Here is a 27,855-nt window from a genome sequence, read left to right as displayed (position 1 = left end):
TGTACAGGATAGTTGCCCTGATTGAAAGCGCATATTACATCTGGTACTCGAAGGATGAAAGACACTGAGATTACTGCTGAGACAAACTACAGTATGAAGGTCCAAACACACCACACGCACAAAAAAACGTACATGTGTACATACACAGAAATATCTGGATGTGTGACTATGTGTACAAAGCTCCATAAACACAATACATAGTGAGTTCTGTCAGACAAATGACAAAAAATACTTTTCCAGATTCAGTGCATACACATTCTCACATCATCAGCGTATTTGTTCATATGTGGTTTAAATATGGAGTGAATTTCTTTTTCCTTTCCTTTACACAAGTTGATCGTTTAGAGTAAAAAGAAGGACTGCAGTGATGTGTAAACATACACACAACATAAGCAAGGGGAGAAGTTGCACTATTGTCCATGTTTATATCTGTCAGTTTAAAACAATAAGGCACAGTTAGCTTACATTTCCTCCTCCTCCCAGAAGCAAATGACCTTCTATACAATCAGCAGCAACACATACTGATATCCACATCAACATAAAGCAGTGTGATACACGTGTGGGAAGATTCCACCTGCAAGCTGGAATTTTGTTTGCTTGTGTTTTTTAAAGGTAATTTGAAATGCACAAAAAGACAAATTTAACTGAGAATAAACCTCTAATTCCCCAAATTCTCATACAAAAAGAAAATAATTTTATTGAAATGTAATACACATTATTCAAAGAAAAACAGATCATTATAGTTAACAGTTCACGATTTGTTTTATATTATTTAGTATATGAATGAAAAGCTCCAATCTGCTGTCATTTCAACAAGCTAAGGGTGTTAGCTGCAAAGTGCTGTCCAGTGTCCAACAACGTTAGCATCTGCATATATCTTACAGCGAAGTGACACCTCCTCCACACACCAGGATAATAAATTAAGCTGCTTAATAGTTAACTGTGTTTAAAAAAATAATGCCACAGGGGGAGGAGTCATTATTATTCGCTTAAATGTCATCGCTCTGCTAAAATTGGTTTTAAGCAAACTTCAAAATAAATGTCTTCTTTCTAAATATACACACATAAAAAGAAAATAAACACAATCTTTGAGATGCTACACCTTATAATTGATAATAAACGTAATTTAAAAAAATACACAAAATGCTTGTTTTGGATGTCAATATGTAAATATAAGAACATTCCAAGCATGTTATTTACCTTATCACACATTAAATTTAATGGTATATGATTTTTTTTTTGCATAAATAACATTATCCATACTGCATCATTTTAATTACCGGGAAAATTGGGCACTGGAAAAAATAGGAATGAAACTGAAACTGAAATTAATTTATATTCCCCTTATTTTCACATGACAAGATTTTGCTTTGTTATTTGTGTATAATTCAACCTATAAATATCAAGAAAATATAGTTTAGAAAAGAAAAATGCTCATGCATTTATCCCATGAAAAATTAATTGTTTTTGATATTATAAATAGGTAAATGTAACAAACAACAACCTGGCTTTCTTGACCTTTCATGTGGCTTGAAACCAGCAGGGGGCAGTGCTATTTGATAGAAGTGATTTTGCAGCATTCATAGTGAACCTCTTTCCACTAATTAAGTGCAGGCTGAATAAAGTAACATTCACAGACTTTAAATGTAGGAGGGTACAGACATGACAGTATATAAAAATACTGTGTGATACGGGAATGAAATGCTGATGAACTAAAGTGCATTTCTGGAGACAAGCGGCCATAACAGGAGATTCAGATTAAGTGATTCTTAAAGGAAAATATATGTGAGACTAAGTCCAGGACAAAAAAGAGCTCAAAGAAACTGAACAATCTTACTTGCAAGAAACAAAACAAACAAAGAACACAGCAGTGGTCAATACTCATACCAGAGTTCACACAGACAAGCAAAACAGCAGCCGATTCAAACCCACCTACAGAGGATATCACAGCACTATTATCATGAGTCTTAGATAAAGACAAGATATGGTTGAACCACTGATACACAGCTTGATATCAGGATTTCAGAGTTCTGAATACACATCCCACCATTTATAAAGGGACCAGTGTGTATGTTCATGATTACTTGCAAATGTGTTTGGCTTTCTTATCTGTGGCAGGATATCATTTGGTCATTTTTAGCTCCAGGTTTTCAGACAAAAACTGATCAGCAGCACAGCAGGGTGACGTTTACAAAAATACACATGTAATGGATATCATACTGAACAACACTGACATTTATAACAACCAAAATATCTGAGTGAACACGACACACTTGGACACAATTAGCTTTTCTTAATTAGTGACGTGTTCCTTCATTTTGTTAACATACTGGTGCGCGGGTTGTTAGTGAATTAGTTTGTTAATGACTACAGCATATAGAATACAATTACTTAAAGCTTTATCACGTAGTATACACACGTTACATTGATTTCTCATGAGTTGGGAAGTTAATCAAACCAAAGAGGTGGACCACGTTTAACACAAAGATTTATCAAGATTCATCAAGTTTTCACTGTCTCCCCTGCACTGACTGCACTAGATTTAAGGCAATGTATCACAGTATGGAGAGGCAATGGTCACTATAAATATGTTTCCCTGTATAGCTGTGTTACAATGTGAGCATATTGCTTATGGGCTTCATATGTAGAAAACCACTCGTAATCGATGGTTTTTAGTCATTAATACCTTCTTAAGGCCCACAGAGGAAATTACATTCAACCATAATTAAATTCACTGAATTGCAGCAATTTCATAATGAAGTCTGGAATGAAGTGTGGCCATTTCACTTTTAGTGCGGCACACGGTATATGTGAGTATAAGAATATGGGACCCAAGACATTTAACGTAGCATTTTATGACCCGATCAGAGCTTGGACTTTTTGGCAGCTTTTACTGCATAAAGTTAGAGTTCTCAGATGGACAGCATAATACACAGGCGCCAGCTGTGAACACATCTGTACCTTATTTATGGAAGTTGGAATTTTAGGGCACCCAGTTGCCATATAAAGCACAGTGCAATTAGGTACAGTCCCATTCTTCACAACTTTGCATTTAAATGTTGATACTTGTAGAATGGGTGTGTTCATTACTATGGCCAAAGGTGATTCCTTCATCTGCCTTTTCTGGTAAGCTATTTGCACTAGCAACTTAGCACCCTCCATTTAGCTTGTCCAATATGGGTGTAGAACCTCAAACAACCCAGATGCTGAAAAAAATGCAATGAAATTGCTTGTTGGCTGAAGCCAGAGGTTGAAATTAGTTCAACTTCAAGAACAGACTGTATATAAAAGATGGATTTAACCACCATGTCATTAAGCATCAGTTAAAGAAGTCCCAATGCGAAGCCTTGAGCTAAGCATTTTTTCCATCGCTACCTTTGAGCTTTGAAAGGATTGGTTCCCACAAAAAGGAAGTCCTGCAATGTAACAATGTGTCAATCACAAAGCATGCCCAAAAGGATACTCTTAAGTTTTATATGCACAATAATTAATGAAAATTTATGTCATTTTAATAAGATCTAGTGATCTGTATTGACCTTCATTAAACTGGACTACTGTTTGCACCCCCCAGTGGCCATTAAAAAAAATGCATATTTAAGGCACTTCCATACTGGCTTTGCGTTTATGAATCAGAAGTTATGTCCATCTTTTATCAGCAGTCTGTGGTCAAGACATCACAAGTAACGGAGACTGGTTTAAGTGACGGAAATGTCTTTGAATGCCAAAAAACCCCTATCTTATTTACCAGTTATGTTGTTAAGGAGGCTTATTTATTTTAAACATGTGGTTGCTGGTGCTGTTGGAATTATGATGCATTCAGGTCAGAAGACGCAGCAGGAAGAATGGAAAGATATTTGCTGTTGGGTCACACAGAAAATCTATTTAAAACAGAGTCAGTACTATTATTATTTTAATAAACGGCAGCAGATAAATCTTTGATGAAGGTTTCAAAATTATCTGCCAAATTTTTTTAATTTGCTGCTACAATTGCTCCCACTTGTCCTAGTTTTATAGGACAGAAACAATATTCCCTTGTACTGACTCAAACAGCCACTGTGTCATGTGAGTGTTTCTCCACACGCCGCAGTTTATAGTATTTCCGATACAAGCTCAATGTTGGAAAAAAGAAAATACAGTTAGTACTACCACAAACATTTTGACTTTTAGCCTCTTCACATGCAAACAGTATGTTACACTTTACTTTTTGTCAAAGAGAATTTATCCCTCACAGCCTCTCCTACAACACTGCTGTTGCTTTGGCTTTAGAGAAGTAGAGGACCCCAGATAGAGCCTGGCGGAACACCGGGAGGCACCTCTTAGCTCGGAGCTCAGTCTGATCATAGTGGAGGGTGTGGCAAGATTGCAGCAGTGGTGACAGTGAGGTGTTTGCAGAGTAGTACAATCTAGATGTTGGTTTCCCGCTGCATAGGTTGCTCGTCTTTCTGACTTTCGTCGACCAGTTCTTCAGTGGCCTGGGCTTCGCCATCAGCCTCCTTTTGATCCAGAGTTTGGTCCGGATCTTCTGTCTCAGTCCGTTTGTACATCTCTGCACGCCTGCGCTCACGATCTAAGAGTCTGTAGTTAATGAAGTTTCCGATGAAGAGCCAAATACTGGCCAGAATCACAATAGCTCCACAGCAAAAATACATATACTTGTAATTTTTTGTGACATCGACCAGTTTCCCTGCAAGACAACAGAAAATATTAAGATATAAATAATATACATTTTAGAGTATCACATGTAAAACTGAGGTACACTATACCGAAAACATGTTTCAGCTAATGTCACTTAATTTTGAATTGTGGGTTCGGTCAGTGTTTTCCTTAAAGTTGTGTTGCCAAATCATTTATTTTCCATTTCTGGGATTCCACCAATCAGCTGGTTAACTTGTGGAGGGCAAAATACTAAAGTGTTTTTCAGGACTGGTATCATTTTCAACTAGCTGCAGTAGTCCAGGATCTATTGACTGCAAATAGATGCTATCATTCGTTGTTCTTGACAGCATTAAATTGAATGGAAACAGGTAAATGAATGAAATATGCTCAAAAACAGAAAGACTGTACCTGCTAATGGTGGCCCAATGAGAACTGGGCAGCACTCCACAATGGTGGTCAGTCCCACAGCACTGGAGAACCTCTGAGCTCCAACCAGGTCCATCAAGGTCTCAAACAGCACTGAGCTGACCATTCCAAAGGCAAAGCCAAAGAATATTGCATACACCACCAAACCAGTGTAACTTTCAACCAGTGGACAGAGGATATGGCATACTCCATTGTACAGTACAGCAAAGCTGAAGAAGTACTGGATCTTGGGTCTGACCCAGCGTGAGTTGGCCAGTAGCCCCATGGAAGGCCTGGCACCCATGTCCACAAAAGCCAGGATTGAGAGCAGGAAGGCAGCAGAGTACTCATCTACACCCATGTCCTTTGCATAGGCAGCAAGGAAAACAATAGGTGCGAAGAAGCCTACGAACATGATGACATTGCCCGACAGGTAAATGAGAAAGCCACGATGCTTGAACAGAGATAAGTCCAGATACTTGTTAACTATTTGCAAAAAACTGCGCTTCTCCTTGCTCGTGGTAGCAATGGCGGCCAACTCTTCATCCTTCTTGACCTTGCCAGGTGGAGGTCCTAAAGGCCTCATGAGCGAACCTGCCACACAGCAATTCAGCAGCAGGCCACCCAAGATGAGGAAGCTTCCTCTCCAGCCAAACTGATTGTAGAGATACTGGTTGAGAGGAGCCAGGGTGCTGAGGAAGACTGGACTGCCTGCCATTGCCAGCCCATTAGCAATCGGACGCTTCTTAAAGAAGTATTTCCCTATCATAGTCAACGCTGGCTGCAGGTTAAAGGCCAGCCCCAGTCCTATATTGAAAGAAAGGCATTGAACTTGAAACAACTGTGCTTTAACTGCAGTTACAATAATACTACTTTTATTTTTTTGTTTACCTAAATAAGAACTAAAATTAAAATAAAGTTTGAAAAAAAAAAAGACTTATAAGAATAGCTTTAAGCAAAAAAGGATTTTTGTTGATGTTGCTTTGGTGCTTATAGCTATGCTACAGCAGCAGTTTGGCTTGAATCTATAAAACTAAGGACATTCCTGTCAGCCACAACTATAATTTGTGCTTATTAGGAGGCTTGATATTAGCAGGCTAATGCACGAAATGAAAAAGGTCATCATTATCCCTGCTGTGGAACAGCATTAGCAGTGTGCACACTGCCTGCACAGAGAAAATACCAGCAAATAGAAAAATGCTGCAATAGCACAACAATTTGAATAAAACACTGGATATATTTAAAAAAAAAAAACAGAATGGAAAATGAATAAAACACAGTGGAAGTAAAAAACAAAAACAAATCACAAAACATAAGGAAAGTGCAGCTGGTTTTTTTGTTGTTGCTGTTTTTAGTATTTCTGTTGTTTTTGTATGTTTTTTTCATGCTTTTGCAACAGTTTTCTATTTGATGGTGTTTTCTTCAGTTGCACTTGAGTTTTATTCATAAAGAGGTAAGAAAAAAACCCTTCCTAATGCAATGCATTGCGAGCGACTGATTTAAAAAGCTATTAAATAGTTTAACAGTACAACAGGACACTAAATGGTTTGTTCCCCACATGTGAATATTGATCATTAGATGGTAAATTTGTGACATTTTAATGCTCTGTATTGATACTGTTGTACTGTACTGTAGCTGATTTCTGGAAAACATGAAACAAGTGCCACGTCCAAATATGGAAATGATTAATCTTACAAAATTTTAAATAAAAGAAAATGACTTAAATATATACAGCAAACTATTTTCTTTTCTAACCAGATTCCAATGAATAATCAAATTAACCCAAAATGGATTTAAACGGATTCAGATGGACTTACCAGTAACAACTCCCATACAGATGTAAAGCTGCAACACGTTAGTGCAGAAGGAAGCTGAGATCATGCCCAGGGCACAGAGGCAGCCCCCCATCATGACGATGGGCCTGCAGCCATATGTGTTCACCAGTATGCTGCTGATGGGACCTGCAAAATATAGAAGACAGAAAATCAAACCACATGTTTGCATGTTTACAGCTGTCAGGATCACTGAAAGTGAGCGCATAATGACTTAATCTTGTTAGCGCCGAACACCACCCAGAACCCAGCAGCTATTAATAGCAGAAACTAGGTTGTTTCAATTTTTAAACGAGGCACTCCCACCATCGTGTGTCAAATTAATTTAAGTAAAGTGACAGTGTGATTAAACAGAATAGACTTGCATGTAAAATTACTTTTTAAATTCCATTTGACAAGTTTAAGTTATGTAAAAAAATGCATTGTGTTGAAATACATTAACTAATGTTTTATTCTCCCGGCTGCACATTTAGAGGCTGTGCAAACAAACAGCCTTAAGAAAACATTCAGTTTACTCACTGAATCCAGATTTGTAAGGGATACAAAAGAGTCGCCTACTGCGAGCATGTGAGGTCACTAATTATGCAACTTCAGCATGTAATGACACTGAAAGCTCACAGCCAAAGTCTTAAATTAGGTTAATTAGGTTATAAGAAATCCCTAATGTAACCATGTTATCTAAATGACTTAATGAAAAGAAAAAACAGAGGTCTGTGTGAATATTATTAAACAAATGTTAATAGGAAAAGACTGATTAGATCTCACAAAGGCACTTCCATAGTTTTACTATGCTATGAGCTGTAGGTATGTATGACTTGTAATAAATCTCCGAATGCACCTTCATTATGAAATCCATGAATCTCAGCACTGAATTCATCAGCCAGGATGCACTTCCAATGTGAAATCCAGCACTGAGCAAGACTTTCAGTGGAGCCTGCCTGATTTATTCACACATCGATATTATCAGCCAACGTTATAATGGAAGAGAATTGAATAGAATAGGTTTTTTTTGTTGTTGTTGTACATGTAGAACAAAATTGTGGGCAAAGAAATTTTGAAAAGTCGAGACTGGAGAAACACCCTTCAAGCATTCAAGCACTGTTTAGATTGCTACAAATGTAACAAGCAGTTGATCCCAGCAGAGTTGGGAAGAGTGTAAACAAGCAAATGCTTAACTACACATAACAAATGTTAGGGAAATCGAATTACATTTCATGTGTCAGAAAGAACAAGAATCATTTTTTTCTTTTTATCACCATTATCGTCATTAGTCTCAAAAATTCCACATCAGTCAGGCTTTAATTTTTAAAGCTGTAGTATATTTGGACAATTGTGGTCAACAGGACACCATGTAATCACATTACTGACATATAATGATCTAATAAGACTAGTAGACTAGTAAATTTGAATCCAATATTAACCCTCAGCCTTGGTTCAGCAACTCATGAAGGAAAATATCTGGCTCTCTAGCTGCTAACTGCTATCTCACCGCTTTGCCAGCTTAATCAGGGTCCTAACTGTTAGTACAAAGTTTTCACTGTATGCTACTAGTTACCATAATGGAAATAGATGCCTGGTGCTAATGGAAGCAAAACTCATAAGAGTTAAACATGAAGCTATAGCTGTAGTGTATAGAGTCAGAAAGTAAGACAAGTTGAAAGATGGAAATTGAAGCTATCGCTCTATTAAGCTAATAGAAACTGGAGTTGGGTCAACAACACAAAAAAATCATCAAATTATTCAGGGTTAAAATGAAAATATTTTAAAATATTAGTAAGGATGATAACCACAGGTATTTACTGTATTATCTCCGCCAAGGAGGTTGTGTTTTTGGTGTGCATGTCACTCTGTCTCTAAACACAATAGCTTGAAAATCTTTGAATGAATTCAGATAAAACTTTGAAGGGGAGTAGAGTGGGGTCACAATCCATCCAAATTTGGCTTGCATCCACCAAGGTTTTCAAAATAAACTCAATGATTTATTGGTGGAAAATTTACAAAAAGCCTTGTAACTTATAAACTATGATTGGTGCAGGTGGTGTGTATTGTCAACATGTAAAAAGTACCGAAATATGATTTAAAATCATATGACATTTCAAGGTCAAGGTCAAATAAGGTCAAACGTTTATATCTTTTATCTTAAAAACTATGCTTAAAATAAATTCTGCCTTTTTGTTCGTATTAGCAACATATAGGAAATGACACTGTTTATGATTATTATCTAATTCAACTCAGTTCAATTTATATAGCGCCAAATCACAACAACAGTCGCCTCAAGGCGCTTTATATTGTAAGGTAATACATACAGAGAAAAACCCAACAATCACATGACCCCCTATGAGCGAACACTTTGGCGACAGTGGGATCGAGAAACTCCCTTTTAACAGGAAGAAACCTCCAGCAGAACCAGGCTCAGGGAGGGGCGGGGCCATCTGCCGTGATTGGTTGGGGTTAGGTGTTATGTACTTTACAGTAACAGCTTGTAACCAACAATATGTAACAACATTACTAATAATTTTACTAAACAATGAAATGAATGCTACAAATGTACTACATCCACATAAACAAATAACAATTATATACAAAATGATGTCAAGAATGTTGAAATGGGATTCATATAACAAAAGCCTGCATCTTGCACTTGCTTTAAGTGCACTTCAAAGCTATTGCAGTGCTTCTTGCTGTCATTAAAATCTAGTTCTTCCTGCATTAAAAAAAAAAAAAAAAAACCGCAGAGAAAGTCCATTTCCGTTCTAATAACAGTGATGGGAAAATCTCCTCTAACTTAATGACGTTTGTTATTCTCTGTTGGGCCTGGAATGAATTTTCATTCACATTTTTCTGCTTTGCTGCTCGTTTCACTGATTTTAGCTAAAAATGGTTGACTCAACAACTCAGATTATATTGCTGCTGTGGCACTTTATGTTCTATTGTTTACATTTTGTTCCACTTGAGATGTGTGAGAACATTTGATTGCTTTCTCTGTACAAAGCACCCTGCTTATAATGAGGCAGCAATAAGAATTGTTTGAGAAATCTAAGCATCTTTTAACTCACCCCGTCTCCTAACCTTTTTGCTGAATTTTAAGTGCAGGAGGTGTAAATCGAACAGAAAGAGAAAAGTAATGAAAGATGTTTTTTCTTCTTCTTCTTCCTTTTTTGAATAATGCTCTCATTACCAGGCAGAAGGTGTATCATATTTCTGCCAGGCCCAATGCAATTTAAAAAGCCACACTGGGCGAGGAGTCATCTCACTTAATTTGCTCTGCATGAATCTTTTTTCGACCTTGAGGAAAGTTCCCCTCATTTGCATCCGCAGCAGTGATCGGTATTCTCGGGGGCTTGGCGGGACCCGAATCGGCCAAGATGAGGAAGCCCCTGAGCCTGCACATTACCTCTCTTGCAAAAGGGCTTATCATCTCCTGGCCAGACACAGCGTGGACTTCATTACACAGTGGACAAAGACCCAAACTAAATATAAGCACCTAGATCCCAAAAGGGAATGACACATATAGAGACGCGTCTAACAGGTTTTTTTTTTTTTTTTTCCACGAGACTTTAATGTGAGCTGCAAGCGAAGAGGCTGGTTCAGCTCACGATAGATGCCGGCTATCCATCACACTTCAAACAGGATAAAGAGTTGACAGAAATGGAGGCAAACAACTTTTAAAAGCTGTTCTGCGGTTTTTTGAAGTGACTCACCGCCGACCCATTACACGGATGTTTTAAGGGAAATAACGGAGAGTGAACCAGCCCGAAACCCAGTTTATTTATGTGATAAAAGTTTATCCAAATTTTCGGGCTCACAAGAGGCTTTGATGTAAAGTTTACACTTGTAGAGCAGTAAGCAGCAACATCCTGGATGATGCTAACACGGTGGCTTTAAGCCGGAAAAAAAATAAATGCAGATTTTTAAAGGTACTTGAAATTCACTGGCATGATCAGTCAGGGCGGGTAAAGTTTTCACCACAGAGGTGCTTCTGAATAAGTTACATAAGTTCTCATTTTTAAAGAGACGACAACACTTACATGTTTCCTCACAATATCCACATTTCTAATGATAATTCATGCACGTCACTGGCAACAGTTCTCTTTTCAGCTACTGTGCAGTGTGGTAAAAAGGACTGCTCAATCACTTTGCCATGCAGCAAATACAGCAACCTTAAGGTGTTAATGAGGTGGAAATGACATCTCAAGTTCAAGAAACAAGGTTCCCATTGACTTTTTCCACTGAGAAATAAGAGTAAATGAATGTATAAAAGTATATTTACTCATCATCATAAGCAATATTATTGTTAATATTTTTCTAAAATGACCAGGTAAAACATTAAAAACAAAATATTTGGCTGTATTCCTTATGAGAAACCAGCCTTTGTATCCTGTCTTTAAGACTAACCGTGAGAGTGATACAGTGTGCAGCGTTTCCACAGCCAAGGTCAGCGCTCTCTCTCTCTCACTGTGGATTAGCGACACTAATCCAACATAAACACACAGCATGCAGATTAAACACATCATCACAGTGCGACACTCGCTGTGCTGAGTGGATCATTGGCGGTTGCTTCACTGCTGCCTGATGTAATACGAGGCAGGATTGCACTCTAGGGCTGAAGTATGCCAAAGGCCGTCACAAAAGATTTCCCATGTTGGGTTTACAGCTTTTAACCACACCTTCTCTTACAGAGAAACAAAAGAATAGCATCGATAGTTCTTTTGTTCTGGAAAACATGTTGTCAGCCAGGTGATATGCACATCAGGGCAAGCAAATGACTACGCAAATTTTTAGTAGCAATATCTGTAGAGCTTCTGTAGAGGAAGCTCTGTCATGCAAAAACTGAAACTGAAATGTAGCTACACAGTTGTACTGCCACTCAAAACGTCTGGTTCCATAACTGAATGCTCAGGGCTATAGACCCACAGCGAAAGATTAGCTTATTATTTATTATTTATTATTTTAGTTATTGTTTTTGATTTTTCCTATAAAATAACAACAAAAGAGATCAATACAAATATCAAAAAGTAGCCAAAGTGGCGATATGGAGCGGGGTTCTGTGAAACTGAAGTATAAGCCTAATGCTAACCTCCTCTGACAGAAGGATAGCTTAGCATGCTAAGGTTGACATGATGTGGATGATAAACTGGGTGCCATCAGGACGCTACAACACAGAGCGAACACCATCCCCACAGACACAGCGGCCAGGGAAGCAGAAGAACATCACATCAAGAAGTCCCTGAGTAAATGTGATTATCTCAGCTGGACATTTGTCAAAGCTGGGAAGGCGCCTAAAGAAAGCTCCAGCTGATCCAGGAGAGAAGAAAGATAATTCCTGCCTAAGTGAAAACCTGTAGTGATCCCTTATGTGGCACAAACAGAGTAATGTAGTGTACAATGTTAAGTGCCAGCAGGTCTTACACATCGAGGAAACCAAACAAGCAGATGGCACAACACAGAAGAGCTAAGGACTAAACAGTCTATTTACACCTACAGGCCAGTGGACACATCCTGGACAGGGAGGAACGCTGGTTTGAGGGCGGAGTCAAGGAGGCCATTTACGTTTAAAGGGAAAGACCATCTCTGAATCGAGGTGACAGATGGCCTAAGGGTCCATCTGTCACCATCCTATATCTCTGTGATTGCAGCCATTCCCCAACTCTCTGTGAATGTAATAATAGCCCAACTTGTCTCATTGTCTATAACTGCTTTCTATGTATCATTCACCAGCATTCATAGGCCGATTGATGCATCGCAGAACAACTTGGGGTTAGTATCTCGCCCTTGACTGGAGGAGCCAGGGATCAAACCAGCAACCTTCCACACACATCTCATGTCGTGTGGGACTTTACAAATGTGACCTAACTGGCTTATAAACTATAATCCACTGAGCCAAAACCATCATTTTCAGTATTTTGTTCATCAAAAAGCTTAGCAGGTTGAAGAGACACAGGGCAGCTCAGGGTAGAGGTAATAAGTAAAAGGTCATTTCAGTCATTTGGATCAATTAGATTATTACTTGTGGGTGTCTGGGGCTGTCGGCTCATTACCAGGCAGCTCCACAGTAATGACAGGGCCATGCAAACACCAATACACACACGAAAGCAGCAGTGGGGAATTAGAAAGGTGTTAAACTCTGATTGAATCATCAGCGTGAGAGTCAGAACAAGAGAGCAGGTGTTTAATGAATAGCTGAATGGCTGCGATCAATGTGAACGAATGAGAAACAAGAGCGGCTCGCTCAGTAAGCGCATGTATTGATGCCGTAACCACGTGATAGCGGCATATAGACACTGCTAAGCTAAAGCAGCAGTTAGCGATCGGTTAAAAAGCCAAGACAATCAGCAATAACCACTCAAGTTTTTTACTGTTTGATAAATATGTTTCGCTAGGAACACTAGAGAGGTTGTGTCATTACCAGAACAGCAACCATTGGCTTGTTTCAGCCTGATGAACGCCACCTGTCCATAAGGTGTTTACTCATAATCAGAATTACTCACAATCCCAAATTACTTTATGAGACCACAATACTTAATTTTGAGCAGAAGACTTTACCTTATAGTTACTGAATGAAAATTTGTTTTCAATTGAACACAACATAGGAAATGAGCTTTGCGGGTCTGACGATGACAACAGCACACGACAGAGTGACAGGAGGATTACAGCGTGGACAGATGGCACTACCGAGCCGGGAAACTGCAGGCTTGAAGCCAAAGTGGGGAAATACAGCAGGTGATCAGAGCAATATGGTGGAGAGGGCGACCTGCTGAAAACAAATTCCAACCCTTCAAAGGTTCCTTTTTTCAAAACAAAATGAGGGGCCAGCTGCGGCAATGTGGCAGCATTTTGAGAAGATAAAGGATTTGTCTGAATCGTGCTCTGAATTTGATTAGAGGCTGAAAACTATTAGAAATTCTAGTACGCGGAAATAAAAATTCTGCCTCAGTGAAATGAAAATTCGCCTCTTTCCATGTCAGAAGACAGATCAATTTATTTCAAAATCCAATCAACAACCAATAGATTATTTTTTCCCAATTTCCAGGCTGTAAGTGATTCTGACTCACAAGGAATTACAATTTGTTGTTGTTGCTGTTGTTCGGCTTCAATTTCTCTGGTTATCTGCAGGCTGTGCATGTGATGCTTTGCTAGCATCTCGTGTGGATTCAAATCCAGGTCATGATCCAATGACACAAACTAGTTCCATTTCAATTCTGTCACTGCATATTGTGTTTACAGGTAGAAACAGTGTGACAATGATGAGAGAAACTATTGAATAAACCATGTCCCATCCTATGTGCCTTTCCTCATATCGTGCTTTTCAGATTTCAGATGGTGCATCTGCTAACTCCAACTATCTAGATTCAAGTTATTTAGCATTATTAGGTTGTAGCATTGACAAAAACACAAGTACTCAGATATTAATTAATAACAAATTATTACTGAATAAAAATACTAATTTGCAACTGTATCAATACCAACAATAGCATCTTTGCCTCCGTCAGCTCACACACAACAACCCAAAGCAAGGCTGCTAGCTAACAGCTGCTAGTTTACACTGAACAACACTTTAGAAAGAACTTCAGAAGTCAGTAAAGCTCTCGTTTCAACAGCAGTAAAGTATTAAACAGTTATAAATTTTAATCTGGCTGGCAGACATGTTGACGTTCGCTGTTTAACAATTAGCAATTAACCCATAGCTGTGTTAGCCATCAGTTATTGTTAACGGAGCAGCAAGTGGACTTTAGTTAGATCCAAGAGAAATAGTTATTGCAGGCAGCCACGATAAAGCAGATTATGGACATATGGAGAACAAGCCTGTTCTTTTCTACTTTAACAATGATTTAATTAAACGTTCTCTGGGTTAAATTTTGAAAATGCAGACAGAGACCGGTTCAATCAGTTTCATAGTGGGAGGTCTGTTTTTATGTCTTCTTTAGCATAACTAATATGACGCCTTATACAAAATTCATTTGTAACTTTTCCATAATACTTTTATGCAATAATTAAATGATCTATGTTTTACGTCGTGTAGTTGCTGTAGCAACAACCCATGACAACCCCACTCTAGAATACCAAATTATTATTAGAGGCTTTCGAAACATGAACAGGTTTAACTATGTTAGAAAAATTTCATTTAGCTTTTCCTTTGTTTTAACCAGTTATTTACCTGCAGCATACATGACGGCGAGCATGATGGAGGAGATCCATGCGATCTGACTGTAGGAGGCGCCGAAAATGTTCTGGATTTCTTTGAAGAAGACTGTGATGGCTTTCGGGAAAGCGTATGAGAATCCTATGGAGATGAAAGATCCAAGTACCACAGCCCACCCCCACCCACCATCTGGTGGGGGCACAGCAGGACTTGTGGCTGGGGTTGGCATCACTGGCCCAACTCAATGCAGATTTGCTGAACGCTGGAAAAAGAAAGAAAGGAGGATATCAAAACTCACAGAGAACTTTAAGGTTACGGAAAAAATGACCCGAGAAGTTCTGTTTCTAGGAAAATGTCATCGATCATTAGGGGTAGTATATCCTGTAGATAAATCACAAGCTGTAGCTCATATTGACAGTATACAGACACCTGTGGGATGACAAAGGAGGTTCAAATGTTTGTTCTCTCTGTTTTTCAGATGCGCAGCTGCAAACAGTAATGTGACACAAGAGCAAGGAGGACATGCCAGAGGCCCTTATCCTTTATAGGGTGTGGGCAAACACAGGATCACGAGATTCCAGAGGGCATGCACTCATTATACCTGAGAGGCCAGATCTCCCCCGCCCACTGCTCACCGTGAGCACACCTCCTTCCCACAGGCATTAATGAAACAAGGGTAGAGCTTGACTTACAGAAGTGTGGTGGCAGTTTAAAATCACGTGGTGTGTATACAGAGTAAACCTGACCTAATTATACGTAAGGGAAAAAAAAAAAACAAGTATGGAAACTATCTACTGCCACACATCGCTGTACTGATGCTACAAGTCAAGTAAAGAAAGATGCACTTATATTCACGGACACGTGATAAACCAAAAAGGCCAGCTGCTATGTTTTTAGCTCTGTGTAAGCTCATTAGCCTCACCTCTGTCATCAGTCAGAGGTGAGGCTGTATTATTTACAGCTGTATAATTAATTTGAGGCACCCACTGAGATGATGGCAGCTAGTGTGGCGTCACAGAAATGAGCAACCTGTCGAAGAGTCAACATGTTTGCTCATGTCAGCGGTGCAGAATCACAAGTGAGTAATTATTGAGATTAACACAGCCAGACTCGGATTACCGGGTACGAGTCTGAAATAATTGGCACCGCTGATTTCACTTCAGCTTTGTGTTATTATGTTTTCATTAGAGAGCTAGACCCATTTTAAGGTTTAAAAGTCAAACTGGTTCCCTGTTGATCGCTTAATGATGACCTGTTCCTAGCAGACAGGTATCAGCAATAGCTGGTTGCTAGAATACCTGCCAGTCAGAACAGTCATTGTAAGCTTAAAGACAATCCAAGCGTTTAAATCCACCATGAAGTTGTTAGTAAGGGGGAAATTAGCTATAAAGACCTCAGGTCTCAGTCATACAAGCCGAGAGTACGGTCGGCGTCCCTTTGGCAACCACCAGTCTCTAGGGAGGAAGCTGCATTCCTACATGTGGTGAGCGGTTGCTGGAAGTTGCTGGCAGGTGTAACTGGTTGCAAAGAGCTATGTGGTGCTGCACTTTGGTTGCGTACTGCTAATACTTACCAGCTACTTGTCATGAATAGACCATAAAACGTGTCTATAATTCTTTCAAACTGGAAGGAATTAATTAATTAAATGTGTCAATAATGAATTACAATTAAAATAAATACATAATTATTAAATGTTTTAAATTAAATTAATTAATATTTTATTAATTATTTTCTACTTTTATTTGTAATTTAATCCATTATTTAATTATGTATTTAGCTAATTCATTTTGGCACCCATGGCCATCTACAGTCCAGTGGTAGTGAAGCTGCAAAACCAAAAATGGACAGCATGCTTCAAGGTAAGGTTTACTAGTTTTGAAGCATGCTGCATAAGGCAGAGAGTTTCCATTCAGTACAGGTATCTGCCAGCAACCTCCAGCAGCTGCACACCAAGAAATCCACATTTTTACCTAGCGACAGTTTCTAGGCCTCTCTGACCGAGGGCTAAAATGTTTCTTGTTGTAGACTGTGGCTGAAGTTGGGCATTTATGGGGATGGAGTTCTTTTTGGAGTCAGACTCCAGTGGCCATTAAAGGAACTGCAGTTTTTTGCATTCTGCATTTGATTCATTGTTTAGGGGAAGAGATTGCTGCTGGGGTAGCCGTCACCCGCTATTTCTCAGACATCTAAATAATTGTCAGTGTTTTATTATTTAGAAAAAAAACAATGGTCACGATTAAAACTCAGACCCGCACAGTGCATATCAAGTTTCACCTGTCTGTGCGCTTAATGATAACATCTTCCCCGTGCCAGTTGACTGATCAAGCAGAAAATTGACTAAACATAAACATCATACGAAACCTCACTATCCAGCTTTGTATCTGATCAAGCGACTCGACCATCAGCTCTGACAGTTTCCTCTACAACACAACAGGCAACCACTGGAAAATTCAAACCACAACTTTAAGTGAAATACAACATCATTGTTTTTAACTTTTACATGAAAATATTCAGCTGGCTGATCCAAACGTACCGGCCCTGAGTCGACATCTTACCAGAGCAAGTTTCATTTAAGAACATCAAAGGATTTAACCAGGAAACATATGGTTCTCCTGTCCGAGTGCATCAATGACTCGTAAAGACCAGTGTAAATAAATGATGTCACTCTGCTTCCTTGTTCCAGCTCAGGTATGAGCAGACTGCATTGTTGTGGAGACTCGTACATTTGCTACTGTCAATAATTTTGAAAAGCTAAAGAAAGTCAGGAAGCAGGAAATAAAAGACAAGATTATTTCTTGGCAGGAGGCCAGAGAGTGACATCACAATGAACACTTTTAAGGCTTTAAAACGAACGAACTACAGTAGCAAATTTGGAAAAGCAAGTTCAAACAGGATTTGTTCTGTTTCTTAGCAATGTAGAGCCATTCGTGCATTATTAGCATGACAGCACAATACCTGCTGTTCTGTGCTTAAAAAGTTCACAGAAAGAAATCTGAATCGGAGCGGTGTTTCATTTGGGAATTTCGACTTGGATGTCTATGGATTTCTAACTTTCCACTTCAACTGGAACGCACCAGTAAATAAGAAACTTCAGGGGCCCTGAGACGTGCGGCTGTAGCAAGTCTGTAGAGATTTTGTGTAGTAGATGCATTTCGCTTTTAGCCAACTAGAACAGTTCCTCCAAGTAGATTTTCAACTCATATAACAAGTAAACTATACTAACAATGTTGTATGGACTTTTGTGACTAAATGAGCCACACAGGCACTGACTAGTTTCAATGTGCATCACTGTGTTCAAGTGATAAAAAACAGGCACTGTGTTGATGGATGAATGACTCTACCTGGCTAGCAAGCAAAAGGAATATTGTGTTTTTCCTTCCTTTTGTCTGTTTTTCCTTTACCATATTGGCAGATATATTGGATATCCAAACTGATATCGTATTGGTACTGGTCTTAAAAATCCTGTATAGTTCAGATAATAATAATTAAAAGCCAAAGGGGAATGATTAAATTTGCTTTTATTTTGGAATTCAATAGTTGTGGAACTGTGTTTTAAATAAGTGAATGATTTAAGCAAAACATCACTTGTGCTAAAAACTGTCCTCTATATATATATCTTGTATTGCCCCTTTAATCAAAGTTAAAGATTAGTCTTTCTTCCCGGAGTTTCATATAGTAGGTCTAATCCGTGCTAATCAGATTACAGACTGTCCAGAGCAGCAATTGGTGGAAATACTAGTTTTGATTGATTGAACGTGACAACAGTGCACGAAGGATCCTCAGAACCCATAAGCAGCTTATAAATTGATGGCTGTTAATATGAAGCTCCAAACAGATTGGTCATAAAAGATCTAGTAGGTAAAAAAAGGGAATTGTCCGCACAAGCTTGATGGATCTGGTTTATGATCAACCATATAATTACACAAGAAGTCAAACAAAGTAAAGTCACTGTTCGGTCGTTACAAAGTCAACACTTACTTCCTTCCAGATCAGTGTCATGTGCCGTCTCCCCTGTGCCCTTCACACCAGTGATCATGAGAGCAGCTACTACAGCCCTGACTGCTGCTTGGGTCAAAGCTGGTGGGTTATAAAACAGTGCCAAGGAACAAGTCAGGTGACAACAACAGGACTGTACAACCACACCCACTTGAAAGACCACTTTTAGAATAAAACATTCCAACTCACCAACCAAACATAATTCATTGTCAAGGTGCTAATAAAACTTTATTGACTCCTGTCTGGAATTTTTTTCAGATTTGTCTTCCACAGAGGTCAGCAGTTACAGACCAGTATGCTAGTTTGACTAAGTACCAGCACTGATGGGCTGATTGCCATGGTGAGTATTTGTATGTTTCACATAATAAATAAGGGCTCGTTTACAGTGGTCATAAAATATGACTGTAGCTGTGAAGTCTTTCCAAAGCAGCATGTTAGACACAGAGCAGCTTCTGTCCTCCATCTGCGTATACATTCACTGGGTCATCGATCATTTAGCCCAAACCTATGAAAAGCCCATTGTCCATTTTCTAGCAGAACCATGTCAGAAAGATCCACAGTCATATTATTTAGTGGTCCAATGTCAGTGAATTAAGATTCAATCACAATCTTTCCTGAAGTTCTTATGTCTTCTTATTATATGTTTTTTTAGCATGTTTCCTTGGCCTAGCAATGTTTTCCACTGAGTTCAGGAAACATGATTAGGAAACATATTAGCACTTTTCTTCTTTTGCTTTTTATATATATATGACTGCTATGTTATCTACCTAGCATTAGCTCAGTGACATGAAACAGCTATCTAATAATAACACAAAGGATACATGAAGCTTACTTTGTGTTTTGGCAGAAACCAACGTAAACAGAAATCTTGATTGGAAGACGGCAATAGAAGACAAGTCAAAATGAGCTGAATTCATTATTTTCCAGTAATATCTTTTCCAGTATTTTTAAAGATATCTCACTCTGACCCAAGAGGAAGGATTGGCCAACTGGCACTGATTTGGATTAACCGCATTTTTCAAGCATCATAATAAATCCCCCAAAGAATCCATCACAAGTCACCATGTTAGAAAGTGTTCTACAGAGCGACTGTGAAACCGCATTTCTCAACAAGTGTGGAGCCATGCACAGAGTCGCTCAAGCTGAACAGACTGAGTTTTTTTGGGCCTGTGTGATCTCAGTGCACTTGAATTGACCACCTGACTTCACCTTGATGAGTCTTATCCGGACAACAGAGCTCAGTGGAGGGGGCAGCAAGGACACGGCAAGGGGAGCAGAAACCAAAATAGAGTTTCTATAATCAAATCATAGAACTGGCAATAAAAAATCACATTAGAAAAGCTTAAAGACTCTAAAACAGTAAGTGCAACAACTCCTTGTACAAAACACATTGAGAACTTGATTTATTGTTATTACAAAAACACTGATTACCACAGGTTTAAACTTTAATATCTCCTTAAGGGAATCATGATTCTCAAACTCTGCCAACACAACTTCAACATCCAGTTATTATTTTTAGATGGAGGTTAATTATAGTTTCCTGAGAGAGATATTGCAGACACCTTTTAAAGGTAGCCTTCAGGGGCCATTAAAGGAGGATGAAAAGAACAGCAAAGACATCCTTCAGAAGAGCAACAATTCCACATTTTCATGTTCACATCTAATTAAAAGTTTTCTTTGAATTCTTATATGTTGAAGTACTTTTTCCACTTTTACTGATAGTGGAAGGTTGAGCAGTGGTCAATTACTAATGTTTTTTAATGGGCTTTTGTGGAGCCTTGTAAGACTTGAATTGTAATGAAGGACAACAGAAGGTTAACTAAATCAGAGTTACGGAGCAAGAGGACACCGGTTTTACCTGGAGGAGATAAATTAAAGCGTAGGATTTGTCTGTATTTGTGAAGACCTTGAACAGAAGAAATACTCAAAAGCTTCACTTAAAAGCTATTCAGGTGAACATATCCTGTAAGTACAAAAGGAAACTTGACCTCTACACTCAGCTTGCCAGCATGCCCCCCGCCTCCTCCTGACTCCGCCAAAGCCTCATGCTGGGACTTGAAGTTATGGCAATGGAAGATTAGCTCTAAGGTAACCTCCAAGTAACAGTACACCCATTGTTAAAATAGAAGTTCATTATTAACCCAATAAACACCTCTCTAAATGTTGACTAAAGCACACATGCCATCTTCTTATCATCACAACAACAATCTAATCTCACTTCAGCAGTCAGGCAAACACACTCGCCCATATTCTTTCACAAAGAAATAATTCCTTTAAAATCTGCTTTCTGATTAAAAAGGCCATCAGGCAGAGGGTCTCCCCATAAAGTACACTAACACTGTAGTTCCCTTTCTCCTCAGCTTCTGGCCTTTTACTAACTCCGGGATGCCTTGATTTAGAAAATAAATTTCATGTGTGGACACAAGAGCATGCTGGGAGGCTTATTCACTTTTCCATATGGGCTGCCAACACCCACATTAAACATCCAATCCTGAGCTCGCTCTCCGCTACACACCTCTGACCATGTCATGAAGGTCACAGAACTGTAATCATGTTATATTTAGTAGTCAGACAGCAAACGTTAGTCATGTCTAGAAATGTGTATGGGGGGAAGGATACTAATGTTATGTAATGATACTAATTCTGTTGCTCAGAATATTTGTACTTTTTGTACCTTATTACTTGACGAATAGGGTACAAAAAAAACTTAACTAGCCATCATAAGAGTCCAAAGAAACTGTTTTTGTAGTTTTTGATCAGTGCCGAGTGGTTCTGTGATGGTGTGTCATGGGTGGGTTCACATCTGGCATGATTTCCATCTTTCAAATAAGAATCAGGTAGAATCAGTTTGAGTCTGCTCTTTGCTCTTTCTTTTCTCTTTTTAATGTAGGGAGCTAACTTTTTTTCATTTGTGAACTATCACTATTTTTCAAACCCTTGCAACTGTACTGCTGATCCATCAAGGTATGGAACTTCTGAGGGTGACCTGTGGTACCAGATCCTTTGGGTCTTGTGGGTTAAGCTTCTGGATAGGCCATGTTTAGGGACATCCTGTGGACGTTTTATCGAGCTGATCTGTGGAGTCTGGAGGCTTGCTCCGTACTTGGAATCTTTGACCCTCTTACTTATTCTTAACTGTTGTGTTTTCGTGATTTGCAGTACACTGTTGAGGAGGCAGCTGCTGTCAGAGTGCATTTACATGGGTTTTACATGACAAAATAACAATGCTGAAACCCAAGGCCTGGCTGTAGTTTGACTATTCTGGATGTTAAGTGATTAACAGTAAGTAAGTAACATATTTTCTCAGTGTGGAGTATACGCCATGTTTAGTGTTCATGAGGTCATACTAATGAAACCTAATCCAGAGGTTTAGCAGGTTTCCAAAACAGTCCTGTCCTGTTAGAAAACCCAGTTGTGTCCAAGTTTCTATCATCCAGCTGTTGATGTGAAGTGAAGTTAAATAATTTGAAGGTAGTCCTTCTTCATTATTCCATCCACTGTGCAAAACAGGCCCAGAGCATGATGATACCACCACCGTGCCTGACAGTTGGTACGGACGATCTGATATCCTCGTGTTCGTGTTGTTCCCTCGTCATCATAAATAATGTTGTTCCAAGTTCAACATTGCAAGTGACCTTCTGCTGACGTCATCCGCGACCTCGAAAAAAAACAAACGCCTTCAAAAAATCTACTTCACTTGCGGGAAGAGAAACCGCCTCTGTAAGGACAATATGTATAATGCTTACCGTTTATTAAAGGAAAGTATCCTGAAATGCAAAGAATTCAAGTTCCTGGATCGGCGGACAGAAGCGGTTTCTCTTGTCACAAGTGAAGTAGATTTTTTTAAGGCGGTATTTTTCAAAGGCACAAAAGGGGGACGTCACAACAATGTGATTGGTCACTTGCAATGTTGAACCTGGAACAACATTTATTATGATGATTTGGGAACAACATCGACACGAGGATATCAGATCATCCCAGTTGGAACAGTGTTCTCAGGTTTGACAGCCTCACCTTAACTCCATTTGTCACAGTCTGGCGAGGGCAGACTGTATGAATTGAAAAAGGACCCAAAACGCAGACGCCAAGGAACAGGGAACAGAACTTGAAATGTTAACAAAAGGCGAGCCGTTTAATAAGGCTAGTAGAAGAGGTACAAACAAAGGGCAAGGCAAACTGAAGCAAAATTAACACAAACCTAAACTGGGGAATCTAAACAAGCAATAAGAAAAACCTAGGCAAGAAACTTGGAAGCATGGCATGGGAAACATGGCGTGGACAACAGACGACCTGACAATCACACACTGAAAACAGAGGACTTAAATACACAGGAGGTGATTAGGGGAAGTGGGAACACATGGAGGAACAGCTGAGGGTAATAAAGCAGGACGAGGCAAGGGAAGCAAAACTAGAAACACTCACATGAGACATGGACCTTCAAAGTAAAACAGGAAACACACTGACTGAATTCTAAACATGCAAACTTAACAGCAACTGGGGAGACAGAATATAGGAACCTGAAATATGGTACAAAACCATCACAGTGGACATAACATGGAACACAGGGAAGCCATATGACGAAGCCAAAGAGCAAAACCTAAGATAACCATAACTGAGATCTAGGGAAACACGAAACAGTACCACAAAGGACTCAAAACATAATCCATAATATAAAAACACGAGATCTCTCCAAAATGAAACAGGAACATGAGAGGCAGACATAACAACATAAGACAACAGACATGAAACACACGAAGGGCAAGGGAGATTTAACATAGTTGGAACACGAGGGGGAAATAATAAGAACTAGAAACACTTAGGCATGATAACAAATAAACTTAGGAAACCTGATAAGCTTAAACATACACTATGAACATCAAAAGAACTGAAACTCAAAACACTGGGTCATAAGACCCAGGACCGTGACACCATTCAAACATACTGTACCTCTTGTTAATGTGACCAAAAAAAAAAAAGCTATAATAGGCATTTTGTTTTTTATGTGTATAGCTGCAAATTTCAATTGAGCTTGAAGTTGTGTATTTTGGAGCAAGGGTTTCTTTTGCTGGTTAGCACCCTTGGCCCATGTCCATCTAAAACTCACTTCTACGTGGACAGTTATGGTGGGGTTTCAGCACTTTTCAATTCATGGCAAGCCGGAGCCGTGGTGATTCCTGGATTGTTTCTGGTTCTCCTAACCAATTTCCTCTCACCTTAGATTGACGGTTTAGCTCTTCATGCAGATTTTGGAAAAGTGATGACACATAAAAACAACTTGTACTTATGAACCTCAAGAGACTTTCCTAATTTGTGTCAGTTTGAAAATTGTGGAGTTAGCTGGACTTCCCCATTGTTTTGAGTATTGGAATGCTGTCAAACAAATACGTTTTATGCTCGCAAAGATAAACTGAATAAGCCTTTGAAACCTAGCCCTAGAACCAATTCAATTATTAATTGATTTAAATGAATCTATATATTTGAGTCTTTATGAATACTGGCCCTGTGTGCATTAGAGACAAATATAAAATGAATTCAAATTTGTTCACCTGATTCTTGTTTTTCTTAAAAGACATTAAAGATATATGCTGTACAATCATTCCACCCAGAAAAAAAGTTCAAATAAATTACCATGACATTCATGCTCATGAAGAGTGAATGTAAACTTCTGACCACAACTGTAAGTATAACATTTACAACAACAATCTCCTCGGGCAAAGACATAAATGCTAGCCAAAGAGTAACTTAGTTAAAAACAAACAACAACACACATTTTAAGATTTCTGCCCACATGGTCAGAAAGGTCACTGCTTTCGGAGAAACAAACAGTGTGGACATTGTCAACTGCAGACTGTTTAGGTTAAATCTACAGACAAGACAACATTAAAAGCAACAAAAATAGGACGGAGACTAAATAGAGAAAAATGCTAACTTCGTTTCTGATGGAAGGGCATGATATGACAAACTTAGGATATTAAAAAAAAGCTAAAATGGAAATTCTAATCATAAGAAAATTCCGGACATATCAGTAAAGTAAGTTAAAGGAGCACAGATGACTAATATCACACGTATTACTTTATAGCAATTATAAGTTTTCGCTGGTTAGCCGTGCTTGCACCTGGTCAAAAAACTGTCCCACACATCTCCTCATAAAACAACACAGATATACAGATTTGACATGTTAACTGGTGAGCTTTGGAGGAGCTGAAGCATGTTTTATTTTTCTTTCCTTTGGTACAAAGCAAGCTAGCTGCTGACCAGTTTATATGCTATACTAAGCTAACTAGCTGCTGATGGTAGTTTCATTTTTTTGGTGCGGGTAACAATATTATTATCAGACTCTCAGCAAGAAAGTTAAAAACAGTATTTCCAAAAATTGTGAGCTTTTTAAAGTTTTTTTTTTTTAAGTTTATGCATAGTCCCATGTAAATCTAATGCAAATAAATAATGGATGCAAAAGACCTTTTCATCTGCTAGCAAAATGTCATTAAAATGACGTTACTTTTTAATAACAAATTGTGACTGAAAAGTTGTACTCATGAGACATTTAACACACTGAAACTCGACTCAGAACATTTCAGTTCTGCTCCTATGGCCACAAGTGGTTTGATAAATCCGGTTTATACTAGCTACTGTAAGCCACCTAGAACTTAATGATCTTCAGTTTACAACTCTGCCTGTGCTTTAGCATTTTAGCATCTCACCACGGAGGGCGCTGTTACAACCACATATTTGATAACCTGCTAAGATGCTCTGTCACAGCCAACTTGCACGACAGGATCATAGATTACAAACTACAGACTTCATTTTTTCACTTCTACTCAAACCTAAAACTGGGGTCGTGTAAGCTTTTTGCCATTTAAGCTAAATACACATAGGGTATTCATCACATGCAGAATGTGAAGTTATTCATACAGATCACCAACTGAGCAGGAGTGAACCAGACCTGACGTGGACATAAATACTTGTGACATCCTAAGATAATAATATACTTTTTTCTCTTTCAAAGTTCGACTCGATCAGAAATGCCTATAGCTGGAAAGGCGCAGGAACCGGAGAGTGATTCCTCAGCACTGCAGCCTAATCATATGATGCTGCTGATTGAGACCGGATATTGACCGGATGAAGCCAGTCTTAATGCTCACGGCCTGCTAAACCGGATGCTTCAAAACAGCCCAAAAATCAGTGCAAATATATTTTAGGACTGTGCACCTCAGCTCTTCCACCTGCGACAACTGACAGAAAAGCGGCAGATGGGTTTCCCTTCTCTCCTCTCTTCAAAGGCTCCTGAACGCATCATAAAATGCGGTCACCCATCCGACTGGGACACTTGCAGCGCCGCAAGCCGCTGTCTTGACAGGCTACAGCGCTCATTCACCGCAGCGCACACGCATCCCTGCATCGCTCGGTTAATCCTCGGGCTCACCGGCAACGTCGGCGCGTCCTTCACTGCAGTCAATGACAACCGGCCACTGGATGTTACTTTACCTTCTGAAGGAGGCTGTGCGTGCGTGTCCTCTGCGGGCTGCCGGCTGCGATGACCTTGGAGCATAAAGATGCGTGCGGCTGTGTTGTGGACAGATCGCTATTTGAATTTCCTGAGTGAGCCGCTGCCTGACGTTGAGCTGTTGCGCACCACAGAGGGCGGCGCTGCCTGCCCCGTCTCCGTTTTAGATCGTGATCCGAGCAGCCCAGCTTTTTTGTTTTTTGTCACCATCCCTAGACCCTGATTTGGAGTGGCGTGGAAACACCACAGCGGAGAAAAAGACAATAGATTCTGGCGTTTTAAGCGTTTAAACAAAGTACATGTCTTTAATATAATAATTTAATAGTTATATAATATTTTAATAATTAATTATAATTAATAATTAGTTATAATTTAATTATATTAAATTCATATGGATTGCTTCTGAAAATGTCTGTCTGGTCTACTGCTGCACTTTAATCTCTGTCAGATGAGCTTGGCATTGTTATGAATTTAGCTTTAATTATATTTCCTCTTTGTAATGTAAGGAAAAAATGAGGATGTTATACATTTTTGTGTGTTTATTACAAACACACACACAAAGAAGGATAAGAGTAGTGCTGTGGGTTACTGCAAATATTGGCATGATCTATGCCAAGTACTGAAGTAAGTATTGCCAGTACCAATACTGATAACCATCATAAGCAGCTTGTGTTGGGGAGATCAGAGTGGCAGGACTTATTACATGAGTTGTCATCAGTTTCTGAACACATTTTAATGACCACTAAATCCACAATAGACAACACAACAAAGAATAAAACACTCCTTCCAGTTATTCATGTATTCTAAAACAGGGTTTTGTTTCTTTGAAGCTCTGGAATGTAAATGTACATGTCTCTAAAACACTTCGGGTGAACCTCTGTTGTTCAAACTGCTACAGGCTACAAATAAAATAGACATGACATCACAAAAAGATGCAGGCGGCATTTTTCAGAATGAATGCGTGAGGTATATTTTTTAATTCCCCCTAAAATAATTTACTTAACACAATTCAGTGGGACAGAAACAAAGTATTGATCCTATCGTGCTTGGATCAATTCAACACCAACACCATCAGTATTGCTACTATCGATATTTGGATTGTTCTACCACCGGTAACAGAAATGTTAAATCATTTTATATAATTATTACTTATACATTTACATTTGCAAGTCACGCCTCTTTTATAACTGGTAGTGCTGAAAAGAGTTTTGCTAAGGATAACACCAGTGCGCCCTCTTTCCTTCAGACGCATTTTAGGAATTGGGACTTTGACTTCTTAAGACTTACAGATTGTGTCAGTCTAAAGGTCACTTTGATGGAGG

The 27,855-nt window shown here is 39.0% G+C and overlaps 1 protein-coding gene across 2 annotated transcripts; it reads right to left on the bottom strand.

The window, feature by feature from the left end:
* Positions 1-671: 671 nt before the first annotated feature.
* LOC147310583 (monocarboxylate transporter 2) lies at positions 672-26,699 on the bottom strand. 2 transcript variants are annotated; one of them, XM_086268420.1, is made up of 5 exons: positions 26,515-26,699; positions 15,049-15,295; positions 6,879-7,022; positions 5,065-5,868; positions 672-4,684 (listed from the first exon to the last, which is right to left on the bottom strand). In XM_086268420.1, exons 2-5 carry the CDS (start codon positions 15,260-15,262, stop codon positions 4,404-4,406), a joined length of 1,443 nt encoding a protein of 480 aa, XP_086124546.1. In that variant the 5' UTR covers positions 15,263-15,295; positions 26,515-26,699; the 3' UTR covers positions 672-4,403. The 2 variants fall into 2 exon arrangements, with proteins under 2 accessions (XP_086124546.1, XP_086124547.1); XM_086268421.1 differs by lacking the exon at positions 26,515-26,699 and adding an exon at positions 19,012-19,128.
* Positions 26,700-27,855: the final 1,156 nt, after the last annotated feature.

Source organism: Aulonocara sp. 'chitande type north' Nkhata Bay, linkage group LG17 (genome assembly GCF_057382095.1).
Source record: "Aulonocara sp. 'chitande type north' Nkhata Bay isolate Kocher_YH1m ecotype deep benthic linkage group LG17, A_spYH_male_GT1.1, whole genome shotgun sequence".
Lineage (NCBI taxonomy): Eukaryota > Metazoa > Chordata > Actinopteri > Cichliformes > Cichlidae > Aulonocara > Aulonocara sp. 'chitande type north' Nkhata Bay.
Note: the sequence above shows the minus strand (reverse complement) of the source record. Positions and strands in the feature narration are given on the sequence as shown.